The following is a 15,144-nucleotide window of genomic DNA, read 5'->3' on the forward strand; positions in this document are numbered from 1 at the left end:
CAGGTATTAGACTAAGGGTGTGTACAGATATGTAACCCCTAAATAAACCATTTTTGTGAGTAAACCCTGTTTTAACTTCGTAATTATTGGTGATTGTGTGTAGAATTTTGTGACAAAAAATGAACTCAATCTATTATACAGTAGAATGAGTCTGTAACATAATAAAACTGTCACTCCCATGTCTTAACCGCTTATCAAATCAGTGTTGTGGGGGGTGCTGGAGCCTATCCCAGCTTTTCCATGGGCGCAATGCACACAGTAACACACTGGACGGGGCACCAGTCCATCGCAGTGCAGACACACATTCAAACACACACACATACACACGTCCATTCATCTATAGGGCAAATCACTCTCTCCAATTAACCTGACTGCATGTTTTGGGACTGTGGGAGGAAACCGGAGCTCCCGGAGGAAATCCACGCAGACACGGGGAGAACATGCTAACTCCGCACAGAAAGGACCCAGACCGCCCCGCCTGGGGATCGAACCCAGGACCTTCTTGCTGTGAGGCGACAGTGCTACCCACCGAGCCACTGTGCCGGAAAGTTAAGACTCTGCTACTTAACGTAACTTAAAAGCCATTTATCAGTACCATCCAGGAATGCAGGCGACTACTCTGAGCGCAAACATGTTAAAGATAGATTAACAAAGTAAACAAAGTGCTGGTAATCTGACAAGGATTTTTGGAAATAAAGGACATCATGTTCTCAGACCCAAAATGAAAATAGGCCATCACAGTCCAAGAGCTGCTTCATGTAAGGAGTCGTGTTTCTATGTGCAGACGGGTTGGGTCATGGAGGTACAGTAGCAATTTGATCTGTCTCAGCTGACAATTACCTGTGCCTTCTTTCCCTCTGTGATGCCTAGGTTGGCTGGCAGATGACGCATGGAGGGTCAGTTGTGTGTGATTAGGGGCAGTGGTATGTAGGTTGCTGGATCAAGCTCCACCACCACCAAGTTGCCACTGTTGGGCTTCTGAGCAATTGCTCGAATTGTATTCAGTTATAATTGTAAGTCACTTTTATCGAAAGTGTCTGCTTAATGCTGCAGATGTAAAAGATCTGTTGATCTTTCTTGATTGACAGTCACCTGCACTTCATAAGTACAGGTGAAAGGTTTCCTACATATCACAGCTTCTCTCTGACTTCGCCAGCTTGCATTTCTCTGAGGCCCTGATGCCAGATTGCTCAGTCCAGTTTGGTCTGCTGCTAATGAGGGTTGTCAGCATTCTGTTGATTCCTAAAAACTCGTCTTAGTTTTGTGTTGTGTTGGACTTTAGGAGGTAACCGTCCTGGAGGAGCAAATTGCTCCATAGGCAGATCTTTTCCAGAGCTGGATTTGCTTGAAAATCAACTGTTATGGACAGGCCTTCCTTTTTTAGTTGGTCTTGCTGGGGACGTCTAGAGTAGCCATCCAGTTCTCATTTTTGCACTAGCCCTTTTCCACCCAGTTTCTCCAAGGTGGGTTGCAGATGTGTTTGCTTATTCATTTGCAATAGTCCACCTTGTTGTTAGTGGATTATTCGTTTGCAGCAGTACCCCTAGTTGTTAGTGGATTTTAGTCACAGTTGTATTGGGTTCTATTTCTGTTCTTGCATGTGTGATCTGCCTCACACCCTCTGCAGTGGGGGCACGTTCCAACCCCGTTACAGAAGAAGCTGACAAAGAAGACTCAGAAAAGCTGTGATAAATAAAAAAAATCCTATGGTGCCCAGGTGGCGCAGTGGGATATTTCGCTAGCACACCAGAACTCCTCTGTTTGAAACTCGGCGTTGCCACCTGTCGGCTGGGTGCCATCTAGCGAGCATAATTGGCAGTGCCTGCAGGGAGGGATGACCGCAATATGTGGGCACCTGTGCAAAGTGCATGGGTGGAAAAAGGTTCCGTTAAGGGCTGCGCACAGGTCGGAGGAGGCGTGAGCAGCAATATACCCTCCTCGACTGCCAAAAATCGAGGACCCCCAGCAGTGAAAAACAAATTGACTACACTAAATTCATAATATATATATACTGTATATACTTAACACTTACGAGGCTCAAGTGAGAATTAAAAAAGATTAAGAGATCACATGCAACTGAGCCTTCGTGCTCCCAACTGCTGGCCAAACTAGGCCGTGCAGAGGGACACATCTCCTAATGTGGAGCAACTGTTGGACGGCTGACACCATTTTTCTTTGGTGGTGTTTCTTTTACTGCACATATGACCTGGCATTTGTGTGGCTTCTGTTAGAAGAAAGCAGCTCGCTGATTAGGTGCATTAGTATTCCTGCAGCAGTGAAGCTAAGAACAAGGTTATCTCTGGAGAAGCAACTGATTAAAGTGACTGATGACTGAAAAATCTCGTATGTTTTATAAAGACTTAATTATGAGTCCACACATACAACTCTAATTCTTAAAAAAAACAACCAGGTGTAATCAAAATTGCTTATAATGTTTTCATTGACGTTATTTTACAAATTACCAGCTGCATTTAAACGAGCTTCTTCCCTAAGCAAATGCATGTTAAGGCACACGTGCATGTGCTTATTTGCTTTCATCAATGTGCATTTTTTAGATTGTGTGGGCAGCATTTTCTCAACATGGGCTTGAAAGAAATCTGATCAGCATCTTAATCGCATCAGATGAGAATCGGCTGAAAGTTTTAACTGTGATTACATCTGGTCCCTTGGGTTAACTTAAAAAAGTGGCCTATCAGCTTGAGGATCATTTTCTCTAGCTTAAATTACAGAGGGGAAAGCTGGAGGGATTCCAATGCTTTATGACTCGCAGCAGGAGGAATCACGGCATCTAGTAAACCAATGGCCCATTGAATTTGATAAACTCTGCTCATAAAGAAATCTTTGAAAAAGAGTTTATGACCCACATTTCTTTCTTAGTTACCCACTCAACAGATGGATAAAACCTGAGCTGATTTATTCTAAGATTTTATTATTAAATATACTACCAATTTTTCTTTTCATAAAATTTTACTCTTCACATTGCTCACCTTATTTTCATTTTCTTTGGAAGCACCTTGCATTTTTATTGCTAAGAAAAGACAATTTAATGTATTTTAGTTACCTTCCAAAGGTATTCCCAATATTGAAGGTAAAATAGAAATATAATTTGCTCTGAATCCAGTGTATTACCTTTTCATAAGGCCACTTATACCTATACACAGATTAGGCATAACATTATGACCATTTTCCTAATATTGTGTTGGTCCCCCTTTTACTGCCAAAACAGCCCTGCAACTGTGATGCACTGTGTATTCTGACACCTTTCTATCAGAACCAGCATTAACTTCTTCAGCAGTTTGCTCCCCACGTGCATCAATGAGCCTTGGCCGCCCATGAACCTGTCGCCGGTTTACCACTGTTCCTTCCTTGGACCACTTTTGATAGATACTGACCACTGCACTGACACAGACCGGGTAACACCCCCAAGATCTGCAGTTTTGGACATGCTCTAACCCAGTCATCTAGCAATCACATTTTTCCTGCTTCTAGCACATCAACTTTGAGGATAAAATGTTCACTTGCTGCCTAATATATCCCACCCACTAACAGGTCCGGTGATGAAGAGATAATCGGTGTTATTCACTTCACCTGTCAGTGGTCATAATGTTATGCCTGGTCCGTGTACATTTGATTAACAAGTCCGTAGAGGTCCTCAAAGTCGACCTATCCATTATCTTAGAGGTGACATATTCGGTTAAATTCTGCACTCATGTAGCTGCACAGCTCCAAGGTTCAATTCTTGCCTCAAGTGAATGCCTGTATGAGGTTAGCCATATTTTACCTATATCAATAAGGATTGTGAGCCTTTAAATGCTTGGGTCTCCTTGCAAAAAGGTCAACAGGCGTTCAGTGGCACACCAGAGCTTACATTTCTAACCCAAGAGTTTGAATCTCAGCTTTGCTACCAGAAGGCTGGGCGCCTACAACACAGACAATGATTGGCTCGTCCATTGGGTTGGATGCCAGAGGGGCATTCCCCATAACTGATGCAATTACAACCTCTGCTGGCTGATCGATGACTCTCTGTGCACGAGACTGAACCTCATGCAGGTAAAAAGATGTAGTTATTGCACATGTGTCGGAGGGGGCATGTGTTAGTCACGGATCAGTCAGGATTAGAGGTGAGCATCAGTAAAGAGGATCCATGTGCTAGATTGGGAGGAAAAATTAGGAGGACAAAGCAAACAACAATGCCAACACATGGATTGTTTACTTTACACATTTCCAGGGTGTATTCACACTTGGGTTTTGTAGGATAGACTCCAGATCTACTACAATCCTGGTATAGAAAATGAGTTAATAAATCCATGTTGTGAATAGCTTTAGACACAGAGTCCAATTTAAAAGCATCACAAAGTAAAACATTTCTATAGACTAGGTGTAACACTAATTCTAATCCATCTTGGTTTGATTTATCTGAGCATGGCCCCGACTCAGCTACTTCACTGTGTTGACCTTTGAAGTCAATAAATCACATCGCTAACTCGCTGCTAAATTGCCAACTGAACCACTGTGTTAGACACTTTGTGGTTAGAATCTCCCAGACTCAGTTTCTAGTATGGCTGGGGCTTTAGGGCCCTGCTGATCCATTGAACTGAATTCCTTATATCTTCAGTGTCCATCTTGGAGTCAAAAGTGCAGCCCAATCCTGTCAAGTAACATAGCAGCTCCCACAGCTGACATCGCTGTTAATCAATACGTTGTAAAATGAAGAAGCTTTGCTCATTAAACAGGACAACTGCTACTCTCTGACTGCACTCTTCAGTCTCCCTCAGCAGGTCCGTCTGTTTAAATCCAATGCTCTGAACAAACACTGATATAGACAGTCTCTGTATGTGCGACAACACTAATGACCCGTTCAATACATGGGATTGTTCCTGTGGCAACACATGGGGCTATTGCAGAGGAGGTCAGAGACCACTTGCCCACACATATGTTTTCTTTATATCTTTCTTTATATCTAGATGTAGATTCATTACTGTAATCCAGGAGCATCCCTAAACCACAATGGGCGAACTCACAGCTGGTAATTGACTTTTTACTCTGGCCTGCTACATCTATACTGGGACTTACAATGTGGTCCAGGTGGCATCCTTATTTTTCATTATGTTGGTAAACCTAATTTAGTCAAGGCCATGGAGTGCTGGTTCAGCATTTAAGAGGGCACTTCTGTGACCACAAATAACAAATGACTAGGTATGAGGTACAAATGATAACATCTACCTACGTGTGTACACATGTTTATTTTTTGGTCCCTTTATTAAGATTAGGGCTGGGTATCGCCACCAATTTCCTGGATCGATTCGATTCCGATTCACCAGGTCCCGATTCGATTCGATCTTCGATTTTCGATTTTCGATTCGATTTTCGATCCAATTTCGATTCAACACATTTAGGCATATTTGAGTTACATTAACAGGTTTTGTTTACATATGTACAGATGTTCAGAGAACGAATGTGATAATTGTACAAAAAACACTCATTATTAAAAATATTTGTGTATTTTGTTTACATAAATAATTAATCCAAAACAGAAAACAGTAACATTCAACAGCCAGGTGTATGTTTACATTACATTTACAATGTTGTAGCATGTCAGACAAATGAAATAATAATAAAAAATGAATGTTACTGTTTTCTTCCATTTGTCTGACATGCTACAACATTGTAAATGTAATGTAAACATACACCTGGCTGTTGTACAGCTTATGCCAAGTTTACACTACACGACACTCTGATTAACACGTGGTCACTGTAATGTTCACACTACACGACTGATCGGCGATGGGGGGTTTTACACTACACCATCCATCACCAGGGGGAATCACAGGCGAGCTTCTCTGGTCTCCAAAACTACGTTTTGTCACGAAAACACACGTGAGAAGTGATGAAAGGTTTAATGATACCACGTCCAAACATGCACATCAACAAGTAGCGAGCAATCAAAGTTTGTGCGCTGATGAAATAAATGAATCTGAGTGGATTTGGCAACACGAGCAGCATGGATCGTTCTGTAGTGAGTTGGAGGTTAATAAATATTTTGTTTTGTAGAGAACGATCTCGCGTGTGCTGATGTATTCTGATAGAAACTATATTGCGCTCCACCACCTGTTTCCAACCTCTCCCTGTGTTTCCCCTCGCTGTTTCTCACATTGATTGAGAGCCGAGTTTTGATCGCAGAGCGAACACCGAGTTCCTCCCGAATCCAGATTCGAGCGAAAATCAGTGCAAAAAGTTGTGTAGTGGTCATAACTTGAGCTTCTGCCATGCTAAACTGATGTGCAGGTCAGATCTCGTTGCATGAAAAAACAGTGGCTGGTCACGCGAAATTAAAGGGGGTAACAATAGTAATAGATTTCCGTGTGCACCGTAAAAAGGGGCGTATTTAAAAAATCGATCTCGCATTTATATGAATCGATATCGGATCGTTCAAATAAAGATCGATTAAAATCGAAAAATCGATTTTATAAACCCACCCCTAATTAAGATACAAACAGAAAATATAGGAACAAAAATGGCTTCTACTGGCAAAAGTCAGTATTCAGTGTGACCTTCTTTGGCACTAAGCACATCTTGAACTCTTTTGGGGAGACTGTCCCAAAGTTTTCTGAAGTAAACTTTTGGTATCTATTATTCCAGGCTTCTTTCAGCACTTCTGAGAGTTCTTTTTTAGATTTAGGCTGTCTTTTTTTTTTTTTTCTTTCTTTGTCCAAGTGATCCTCTACTGCCTCTATAAAATTCAAGTCTGGACTCTGTGGATGCCAGTGGCTGTCAGTGTTTTATCAGCTGTTTTTCTTTTCAAATATGATTTCACTGCATTCAAGGTGTGCTTGGACTTGTTATCGTGCAGAAAAATAAAACCATTACCAATCAGGCGCTTTCCAGAAGGAATGGCATGATGAATTAAAACATGTCTGTACTTTTGAGTATTCATGATCTCATCTATTTGGACAATATTGCAATATTGGACTCTCCCAGGACCACTACAGAGCAGGTATTATTTAGGTGGTGGATGATTCTCAGCACTGCAGTGACACTGACATGGTAGTGGTGTGTTAGTGTGTGTTGTGCTGGTATGAGTGGATCAGACACAGCAGCGCTGATTGAGTCACTGCTGGACTGAGAATAGTCCCCCAACCAAAAATATCCAGCCCACAGCGCCCTGTGGGCATCGTCCTGTGACCACTGATGAAAGTCTAGAAGATGACCAACTCAAACAGCAGCAGCAGATGAGTGATCGTCTCTGACTTTACATCTACAAGGTGGACCAACTAGGTAGGAGTGTCTAATAGTGTGGACAGTGAGTGGATACGGTATTTAAAAACTCCAGCAGCGCTGCTGTGTCTGATCCACTCATACCAGCACAACACACACTAACACACCACCACCATGTCGGTGTCACTGCAGTGCTGAGTGATCCACCACCTAAATAATACCTGCTCTGTGGTGGTCCTGACCATTGAAGAACAGGGTGAAAGCAGGCTAAAAAAGCATGCAGAGATATATTGTATGTAGATATATAAGACAAAAGAAAGCTAGTAAGTTAATAGTTTATGCAGAAGGTGTTTGTCATTAATTATAACTTAGACACAAATCTAAGTGAATTTAATGAGTTACTATCATGTTTTAGGTAAATTAAATTATTCATATTGTGGAGATTAAACTAATTAGTTTCTCTTCAAAAAGTACTCTTCAAAAAGTGCATTTGTCTCGCTTTGATGCTGTTAGTCACAAAAGTCTAATCTAGTTTAGAAAAAAGAGAACCTCCACTCATTTTCATCAAATGATCTACATAAACACATCAGCAGAATGGTGGTTTTGAATCCAGTTCTATTCAAGTGTGCATGTTTTATACAGTACAGCATTTCATAATCCCACAGTACCTCAATTCACTATAAATACTATTACAGAATTCATTTCCTGTGCATTGATTATAATCCTGTCCTTACATTCTGGTCTGATCTGAAAACAGAACTGAAGTGTGTGAGGTGTTAACGATTAGGCACCAACCTCATCAACACCTTCATTTGCTTAATTAGTTAGCAGCTGTAGTGTGTAATTGATTGTGGGTATAATATTTGCTTTTGTAATTAATTAAGCTAATAATCTTTTATTGATTGTCCCATTAAGTGGAAAAACAGTATGCTGAGCTCTGCCGTTCTGTACCTGATGTGTTTTCTCTTGTGGGTTGTAATGCACATTGGTTATATGAGATTGCACTGTATTAGCAGTAGAATTTTGATGACCTGCAGATTCTGCTGCAATTACATTAGTACTATACTCAGTGATGATGCCAAATTATTCCTTGTTAATGGTATAGTGATCCAGTGGTGAATAGACTAGTAGTCTAAAAGTAGTCTAAAAACTAAAAATACTATTAAAACTAAACTAAAATTAGTCAAACTAACTAGTCTAAAAGTTAATCTATAAACGCTAGTAATACTAGTAATAAGAACATACTGTATTGTGATCTCAGGTAGTTCTGCATGTCTACGTTTGCATTTCAGAAGTATAAGCACTGTAAGGCCAAAACTAATCAATGGGTTACAATTAGTAATTGTATACTGTCGTGGAAATGTTTTCCGCAATATTCACCAGACCAGACCAGTTCGCCTTAGGAATTAAGAATACCCTTTATTCCTAAGAACGTAAAGCCAGCGGGAAGGCTTCAGACCGTATCTGACCAGACCTTCCTCAAAACTGTTAACACTTGTGTCTTTTATACTTCAAGAACACCTTTCAACGGGAAATACATACAGTTCGTGGTGTAGTCTCATTGGCTAATCCCAAATGTCCATGCGTTGACCAGGCATCGTTCACATGAATCACAAAACCCCCAGGGTGAAACAGATGTAGGACTTTAGAGTGAACACAGTTGTAAATTGGTGCCTTTCAACTAGTATCTGGATGCCCCCACCCATACACATACACAAAATATCATATAATATGCATAGACAAATTATTATATACATACAATTCCACCACAATCCCCACAAAGTTCATCTGCATAGTGGATGTAGCAGGTAAATGAATGTACCATATATGTGAAGAATAAGGCATTTATTTGACATATATACATATACAGGTGTACAGTACAACAGAATTCTTTTGGGTAAGAGCACAGGGTCAGCCACTATATGGCGTCCCTGGATCCGAGAGGGTTTAGTGCCTTGCTCAAGTGCCCAACAGTGGCTGCGTGGCAAAGCTAAGATTCAAACCCTCAACCTGTGGATTAATAGCCCAAAGCTCTACCCACTAGGCTACCACTATCTCCCTGTGGGTTGGTCATGTTTTACATGGGTTTCCTCTAAGTACTTAGGTTATTTTCCCATTTGGTACACTGGCTGCTTTAAATTGTATAAATTAGGGAGTGTGGTGCCATGTTATGGACTGTAATGTACTGCAAATGTAGCATGTGATTAAACTTTGGAGTCAGTATTCACTCTTTTCTAATTCTTAGTTTTATATTAATACATTTAAAATGACCGTTTATATAGACACTTTTAAAAGGAAGCTGTTCCAAAGTGGACATAAGGTAGGGAACTAAAAATAAGTGCTTTAAGCTTTCGTAAAAGCTCACCTGGGGGTTACATTATCATTAGTGTCTCTGGCCCTTAGTTTTATTCAGGCATGATTATTGGCTCCCATTAAGGACTATTTGCTGTGACACATGAAGAGCAGAGCACTTAGCACTTGGCACTTTTCTTTGCTCTCCGAGTGGAGATTGAAAAGAGTGAACTGTGATTCAGCTTACCGCCTGGTGTAGTAATACGACTGCGGTGGGACTGCAGGGGTGTTGAATAAAGATGGAGATGTCACAGTTCCCTCACCTCGAGATTATTCTTGATATTAAAACTCCTCCACAATAAAGTGCATCGCTTGCATATAAAAATGCTTCGGTCTTTTAATAGCTTCAAATGCCAACGTCTCTGGAAAGTCTTTAGGTAAAGGTGTCAGGTTCTCTTAGGAACTTTTTAACATAATTTCTTGCATTCCACTGCGTAGTGATAGATGTAGCAGTCTTTATTAGGACTAGCGAAGGTGAAAGCAACATTTTTCCTCCCTCTGCATTTAGCCATGATTACTGCTGCTAAAGACCTTAACTGGAGAAGTGTTGACTAAGGGGTTTTAGTAAAAAGTCTCTGTAAATTATTATGGTTGAGAGCAGTATTAATTAATCGAGCTTTTCCGAGTAAGTGTAAAGCATTGTGCTGCATGGCCTGTTAAAGAACGTATACTGGAGCCATTCCAGATTTGCCTCCTTGCATTACCTAATTACCCAATATTTATAGAGCGTTAAGTCTTTTTGCTTATTCACACATTTGCTACACTATAAAAGGTCTGAGACTGGTAATATTTTCACTAACAATCTATATACAACTTTTTCTTTCGATCTTCTAGGTGCGGTACAGAGGCCCACCTTGGCAGCTAGAGGACAGGCTGGCCTCAGTCATCATGACAGCTTTGCCACAGGGCGCAACTTCCCTGGCTGTGTCTGGCCTTTTCCTCTGCCTCCTCTCACTTGGCATCCCCGCAGTCATCTCCCAGACGCAACCTGTTCCCACAGAACCCAGCCCAAGCCCACAGCCACAGAGCAGGCCAGAGTGTACCCACCAAGAACATCCTATCATCTCTATTCAAGGTGAGCTCTAGAACTGTGTCTTAAGGTACACAATGAGAATGAGTAAAGCTGGAGATCCTAAATGTATTCATTCATTCACAGTCGAGTCAAATTATTATGACCACATCCTACTTTCGACAGCGGCAGCGCGTAGCTCATGAAGGAAGTCATGTTTTGTGAGCTGGCTTGGTGGGTATATAAGGTGTGCGATAGGCTGTATTCACATATATTCCTCAGTGCTGTCATGGGTAAAAGTACCGTGGCTAAAATTGCCGTCCCTGGGGCGGATGGGATCTTCCATCAAGACAATGCGACATGTCACATGGCTAGAAATGTCGACATTGGTTGGAAGAGCATGACCAAGACTTCCAAATAATTCCCCAGACTTGAACTTAATTGAGCATCTGTGGGACCACCTCGATAATCATGTTCGCTCTATGGATACTATGGGTGCACCCTCCAGCAGCTGTGGAATGCACTGCAGTCAGCATGGCTCCAACTACCTGTGACAACCTACCAGGACCTTATTGAGTCACTCCCAGCCCGTCTAGCTGCTGTCTGTGCTGCACACAGTGGTTACTCTGGATATTAGCTGGTGGTCTTAATAATGTGACTTGACTGTGTATTTTAACCAGTATTAAAATTTTGTGAAATAAATAACATAAGGCAATGTCAGTTGTGTGAAGAGGACATAAGTGACGGTACATACAGTGTATCACAAAAGTGAGTACACCCCTCACATTTCTGCAAATATTTCATTATATCTTTTCATGGGACAACACTATAGACATGAAACTTGGATATAACTTAGAGTAGTCAGTGTACAACTTGTATAGCAGTGTAGATTTACTGTCTTCTGAAAATAACTCAACACACAGCCATTAATGTCTTAATAGCTGGCAACATAAGTGAGTACACCCCACAGTGAACATGTCCAAATTGTGCCCAAATGTGTCGTTGTCCCTCCCTGGTGTCATGTGTCAAGGTCCCAGGTGTAAATGGGGAGCAGGGCTCTTAAATTTGGTGTTTTGGGTACAATTCTCTCATACTGGCCACTGGATATTCAACATGGCACCTCATGGCAAAGAACTCTCTGAGGATGTGAGAAATAGAATTGTTGCTCTCCACAAAGATGGCCTGGGCTATAAGAAGATTGCTAACACCCTGAAACTGAGCTACAGCATGGTGGCCAAGGTCATACAGTGGTTTTCCAGGACAGGTTCCACTCGGAACAGGCTTCGCCAGGGTCGACCAAAGAAGTTGAGTCCACGTGTTCGGCGTCATATCCAGAGGTTGGCTTTAAAAAATAGACACATGAGTGCTGCCAGCATTGCTGCAGAGGTTGAAGACGTGGGAGGTCAGCCTGTCAGTGCTCAGACCATACGCCGCACACTGCATCAACTCGGTCTGCATGGTCGTCATCCCAGAAGGAAGCTGACGCACAAGAAAGCCCGCAAACAGTTTGCTGAAGACAAGCAGTCCAAGAACATGGATTACTGGAATGCCCTGTGGTCTGACGAGACCAAGATAAACTTGTTTGGCTCAGATGGTGTCCAGCATGTGTGGCGGCGCCCTGGTGAGAAGTACCAAGACAACTGTATCTTGCCTACAGTCAAGCATGGTGGTGGTAGCATCATGGTCTTGGGCTGCATGAGTGTTGCTGGCACTGGGGAGCTGCAGTTCATTGAGGGAAACATGAATTCCAACATGTACTGTGACATTCTGAAACAGAGCATGATCCCCTCCCTTCGAAAACTGGGCCTCATGGCAGTTTTCCAACAGGATAACGACCCCAAACACAACCTCCAAGATGACAACTGCCTTGCTGAGGAAGCTGAAGGTAAAGGTGATGGACTAAACCCAATTGAGCACCTGTGGCGCATCCTCAAGTGGAAGGTAGAGGAGTTCAAGGTGTCTAACATCCACCAGCTCCGTGATGTCATCATGGAGGAGTGGAAGAGGATTCCAGCAGCAACCTGTGCAGCTCTGGTGAATTCCATGCCCAGGAGGGTTAAGGCAGTGCTGGATAATAATGGTGGTCACACAAAATATTGACACTTTGGGCACAATTTGGACATGTTCACTGTGGGGTGTACTCACTTATGTTGCCAGCCATTTTAGACATTAATGGCTGTGTGTTGAGTTATTTTCAGAAGACAGTAAATCTACACTGCTATACAAGTTGTACACTGACTACTCTAAGTTATATCCAAGTTTTATTTCTATAGTGTTGTCCCATGAAAAGATATAATAAAATATTTGCAGAAATGTGAGGGGTGTACTCACTTTTGTGATACACTGTACATGTATTAACTGTAAGTTGTCTTAGTGGGAACCTTTTACTCCTTAAGGAACCTTAATAGATGCTTTTTAGAATTTTTTTATTTAAGAAAAGATTTAAGGATATGATATTCATATTGCATCCAGTAAAAAGTAGTGGAAATGTGCAAGTGTCTGTGTGTTTTAACCCACAACCCCATTCGGCTTAAAAATCAAAATGTGATTCAGCCATAAGTCACTGACACTTGTAAACCTTCACTGGCAGAATACTAAACTAAATACATTCTGTGTAGTGTTTTATGCTAGACTCCCTAACATGTGAGTTAGTGCCAAAATCAATTAAACCAAAGGAAATTCTTTGGCACTTTTTCAGTCTTTTGATCTCAAACATGCTTTTTTTGATAGCTCCTGGGCCAAAATGCACTTCAGCCAAGTTTTGCTACTTTAAAATCATGGCTTTAATAGTTTTTAAAACTGTTAGAACTGTTGCTTAAACATCTGACATGCAACTGTGTATTATAAATGGAACTGTCCTTATTTCTTATGACCTGCATGATCATGTCTCACACTTTACTAGCATGATTAGTATATACACCGACCAAGCATAACATTATGACCACTGACAAGTGAACATTTTATCCTCAAAGTTGATGTGTTAGAAGCAGGAAAAATGGGTAAGCGTAAGGATTTGAGCGAGTTTGACAAGGGCCAAACTGTGATGGCTAAACGACTGGGTCAGAGCATCTCCAAAACTGCAGCTCTTGTGAGGTGTTCCCGGTCTGCAGCAGTCAGTATCAGTCAAAAGTGGTGAAAGAAAGAAACAGTGGTAAACCGGCGACACTGTCATGGGCGGCCAAGGCACATTGATGCATGTGGGGAGCCAAGGCTGGCCCGTGCGGTCCGATCCAACGGACAAGCTATTGTAGCTCAAATTGCTGAAGAAGTTAATGCTGGTTCTGATAGAAAGGAGTCAGAATACACAGTGCATCACAGTTTGTTGCGTATGGGGCTGCATAGCCGTAGACCAGTCAGGGTGCCCATGCTGACCCCTGTCCACCGCCGAAAGCACCAACAATGGGCATGTGAGCATCGGAACTGGACCACGGAGCAATGGAAGTGGATGGCCGGGTGCACGTGCGTTGCTTACCTGGGGAACACATGGTACCAGGATGCACTATGGGAAGAAGGCAAGCCGGCAGAGGCAGTGTGATGCTTTGGGCAATGTTCTGCTGGGAAACCTTGGGTCCTGCCATCCATGTGGATGTTACTTTGATATGTACCACCTACCTAAGCACTGATGCAGACCATGTACACCCTTTCATGGAAACAGTATTCCCTGATGGCTGTGGCCTCTTTCAGCAGGATGATGCGCCCTGCCACAAAGCAGAAATGGTTCAGGAATGGTTTGAGGAACACAACAACAAGTTTGAGGTGTTGACTTGGCCTCCAAACTCTCCAGATCTCAATCTAGTCGAGCATCTGTGGGATGTGTTGGACAAACAATCCATGGAGGCCCCACCTCACAACTTACATGAGTTAAAGGATCTGCAGCTAACATCTTGGTGCCAGATACCACAGCACACCTTCAGGGGTCTAGTGGAGTCCATGCCCTGATGGGTCAGGGCTGTTTTGGCAGCAAAAGGGGACCAACACATTATCAGGAAGGGTGTCATAATGTTATGCCTGTGAAAACACTTCATGAAATATTGATAATGGCTTAGCTGCATTTTTCTGGATGGAACATAGGGGTCTATGTCATGTTTTTGCAAGTTTGTGTTTCGTGCAAACCCAGAGAGTTTGAGCAATCTGACAAAGATGGTATGTGCTGATGCTGACGAGTGCTGACGAACATGGTGTCTTTAGTGAGAGATAAATGTTCACTTTTTAAGGAAAACACACTAAAAGAACAAAACGATAAGTTACACAACCTTGTCTTCCAAAAATCTCTTTAACAAGAAAAAACAAGATTGTTTTAGATACACATACATACGCTCAAAAGTATGTAGACACCCCTAGGCATTTTAGTCATACTTATTGCTAACAGGTATATAAAATCAAATAAAGCAAATAGTTTGGATGCTTTTAACATTGTGCCAACAGTTAGGAGAAGGGCTTTTGATCCTCCAGTGTGACTGCACTCCTGTATAAAAAACAAGATCTTTAAAGACATAGCTTTACAGGTTTGGTGAAGAGAAACTCCAGCGTCGTGCACAGATTTCTTAATTTAACCACACTTAAGATCT

At 42.0% G+C, this 15,144-nt stretch overlaps 1 protein-coding gene across 1 annotated transcript in view; it reads left to right on the top strand.

Annotated features, from left to right (window-relative positions):
• Positions 1 to 15,144, top strand: part of sema5ba (sema domain, seven thrombospondin repeats (type 1 and type 1-like), transmembrane domain (TM) and short cytoplasmic domain, (semaphorin) 5Ba) — a 269,710-nt gene that overhangs the window by 116,369 nt on the left and 138,197 nt on the right. Inside the window, exon 3 of the mRNA XM_063005942.1 lies at positions 10,402 to 10,642. Coding sequence (XP_062862012.1) covers positions 10,456 to 10,642 — 187 coding nt within the window. The 5' untranslated portion in view covers positions 10,402 to 10,455. The remainder of the gene's footprint in view (positions 1 to 10,401; positions 10,643 to 15,144) is intronic.

This window comes from Trichomycterus rosablanca, chromosome 12, assembly GCF_030014385.1.
Source record: "Trichomycterus rosablanca isolate fTriRos1 chromosome 12, fTriRos1.hap1, whole genome shotgun sequence".
NCBI lineage: Eukaryota > Metazoa > Chordata > Actinopteri > Siluriformes > Trichomycteridae > Trichomycterus > Trichomycterus rosablanca.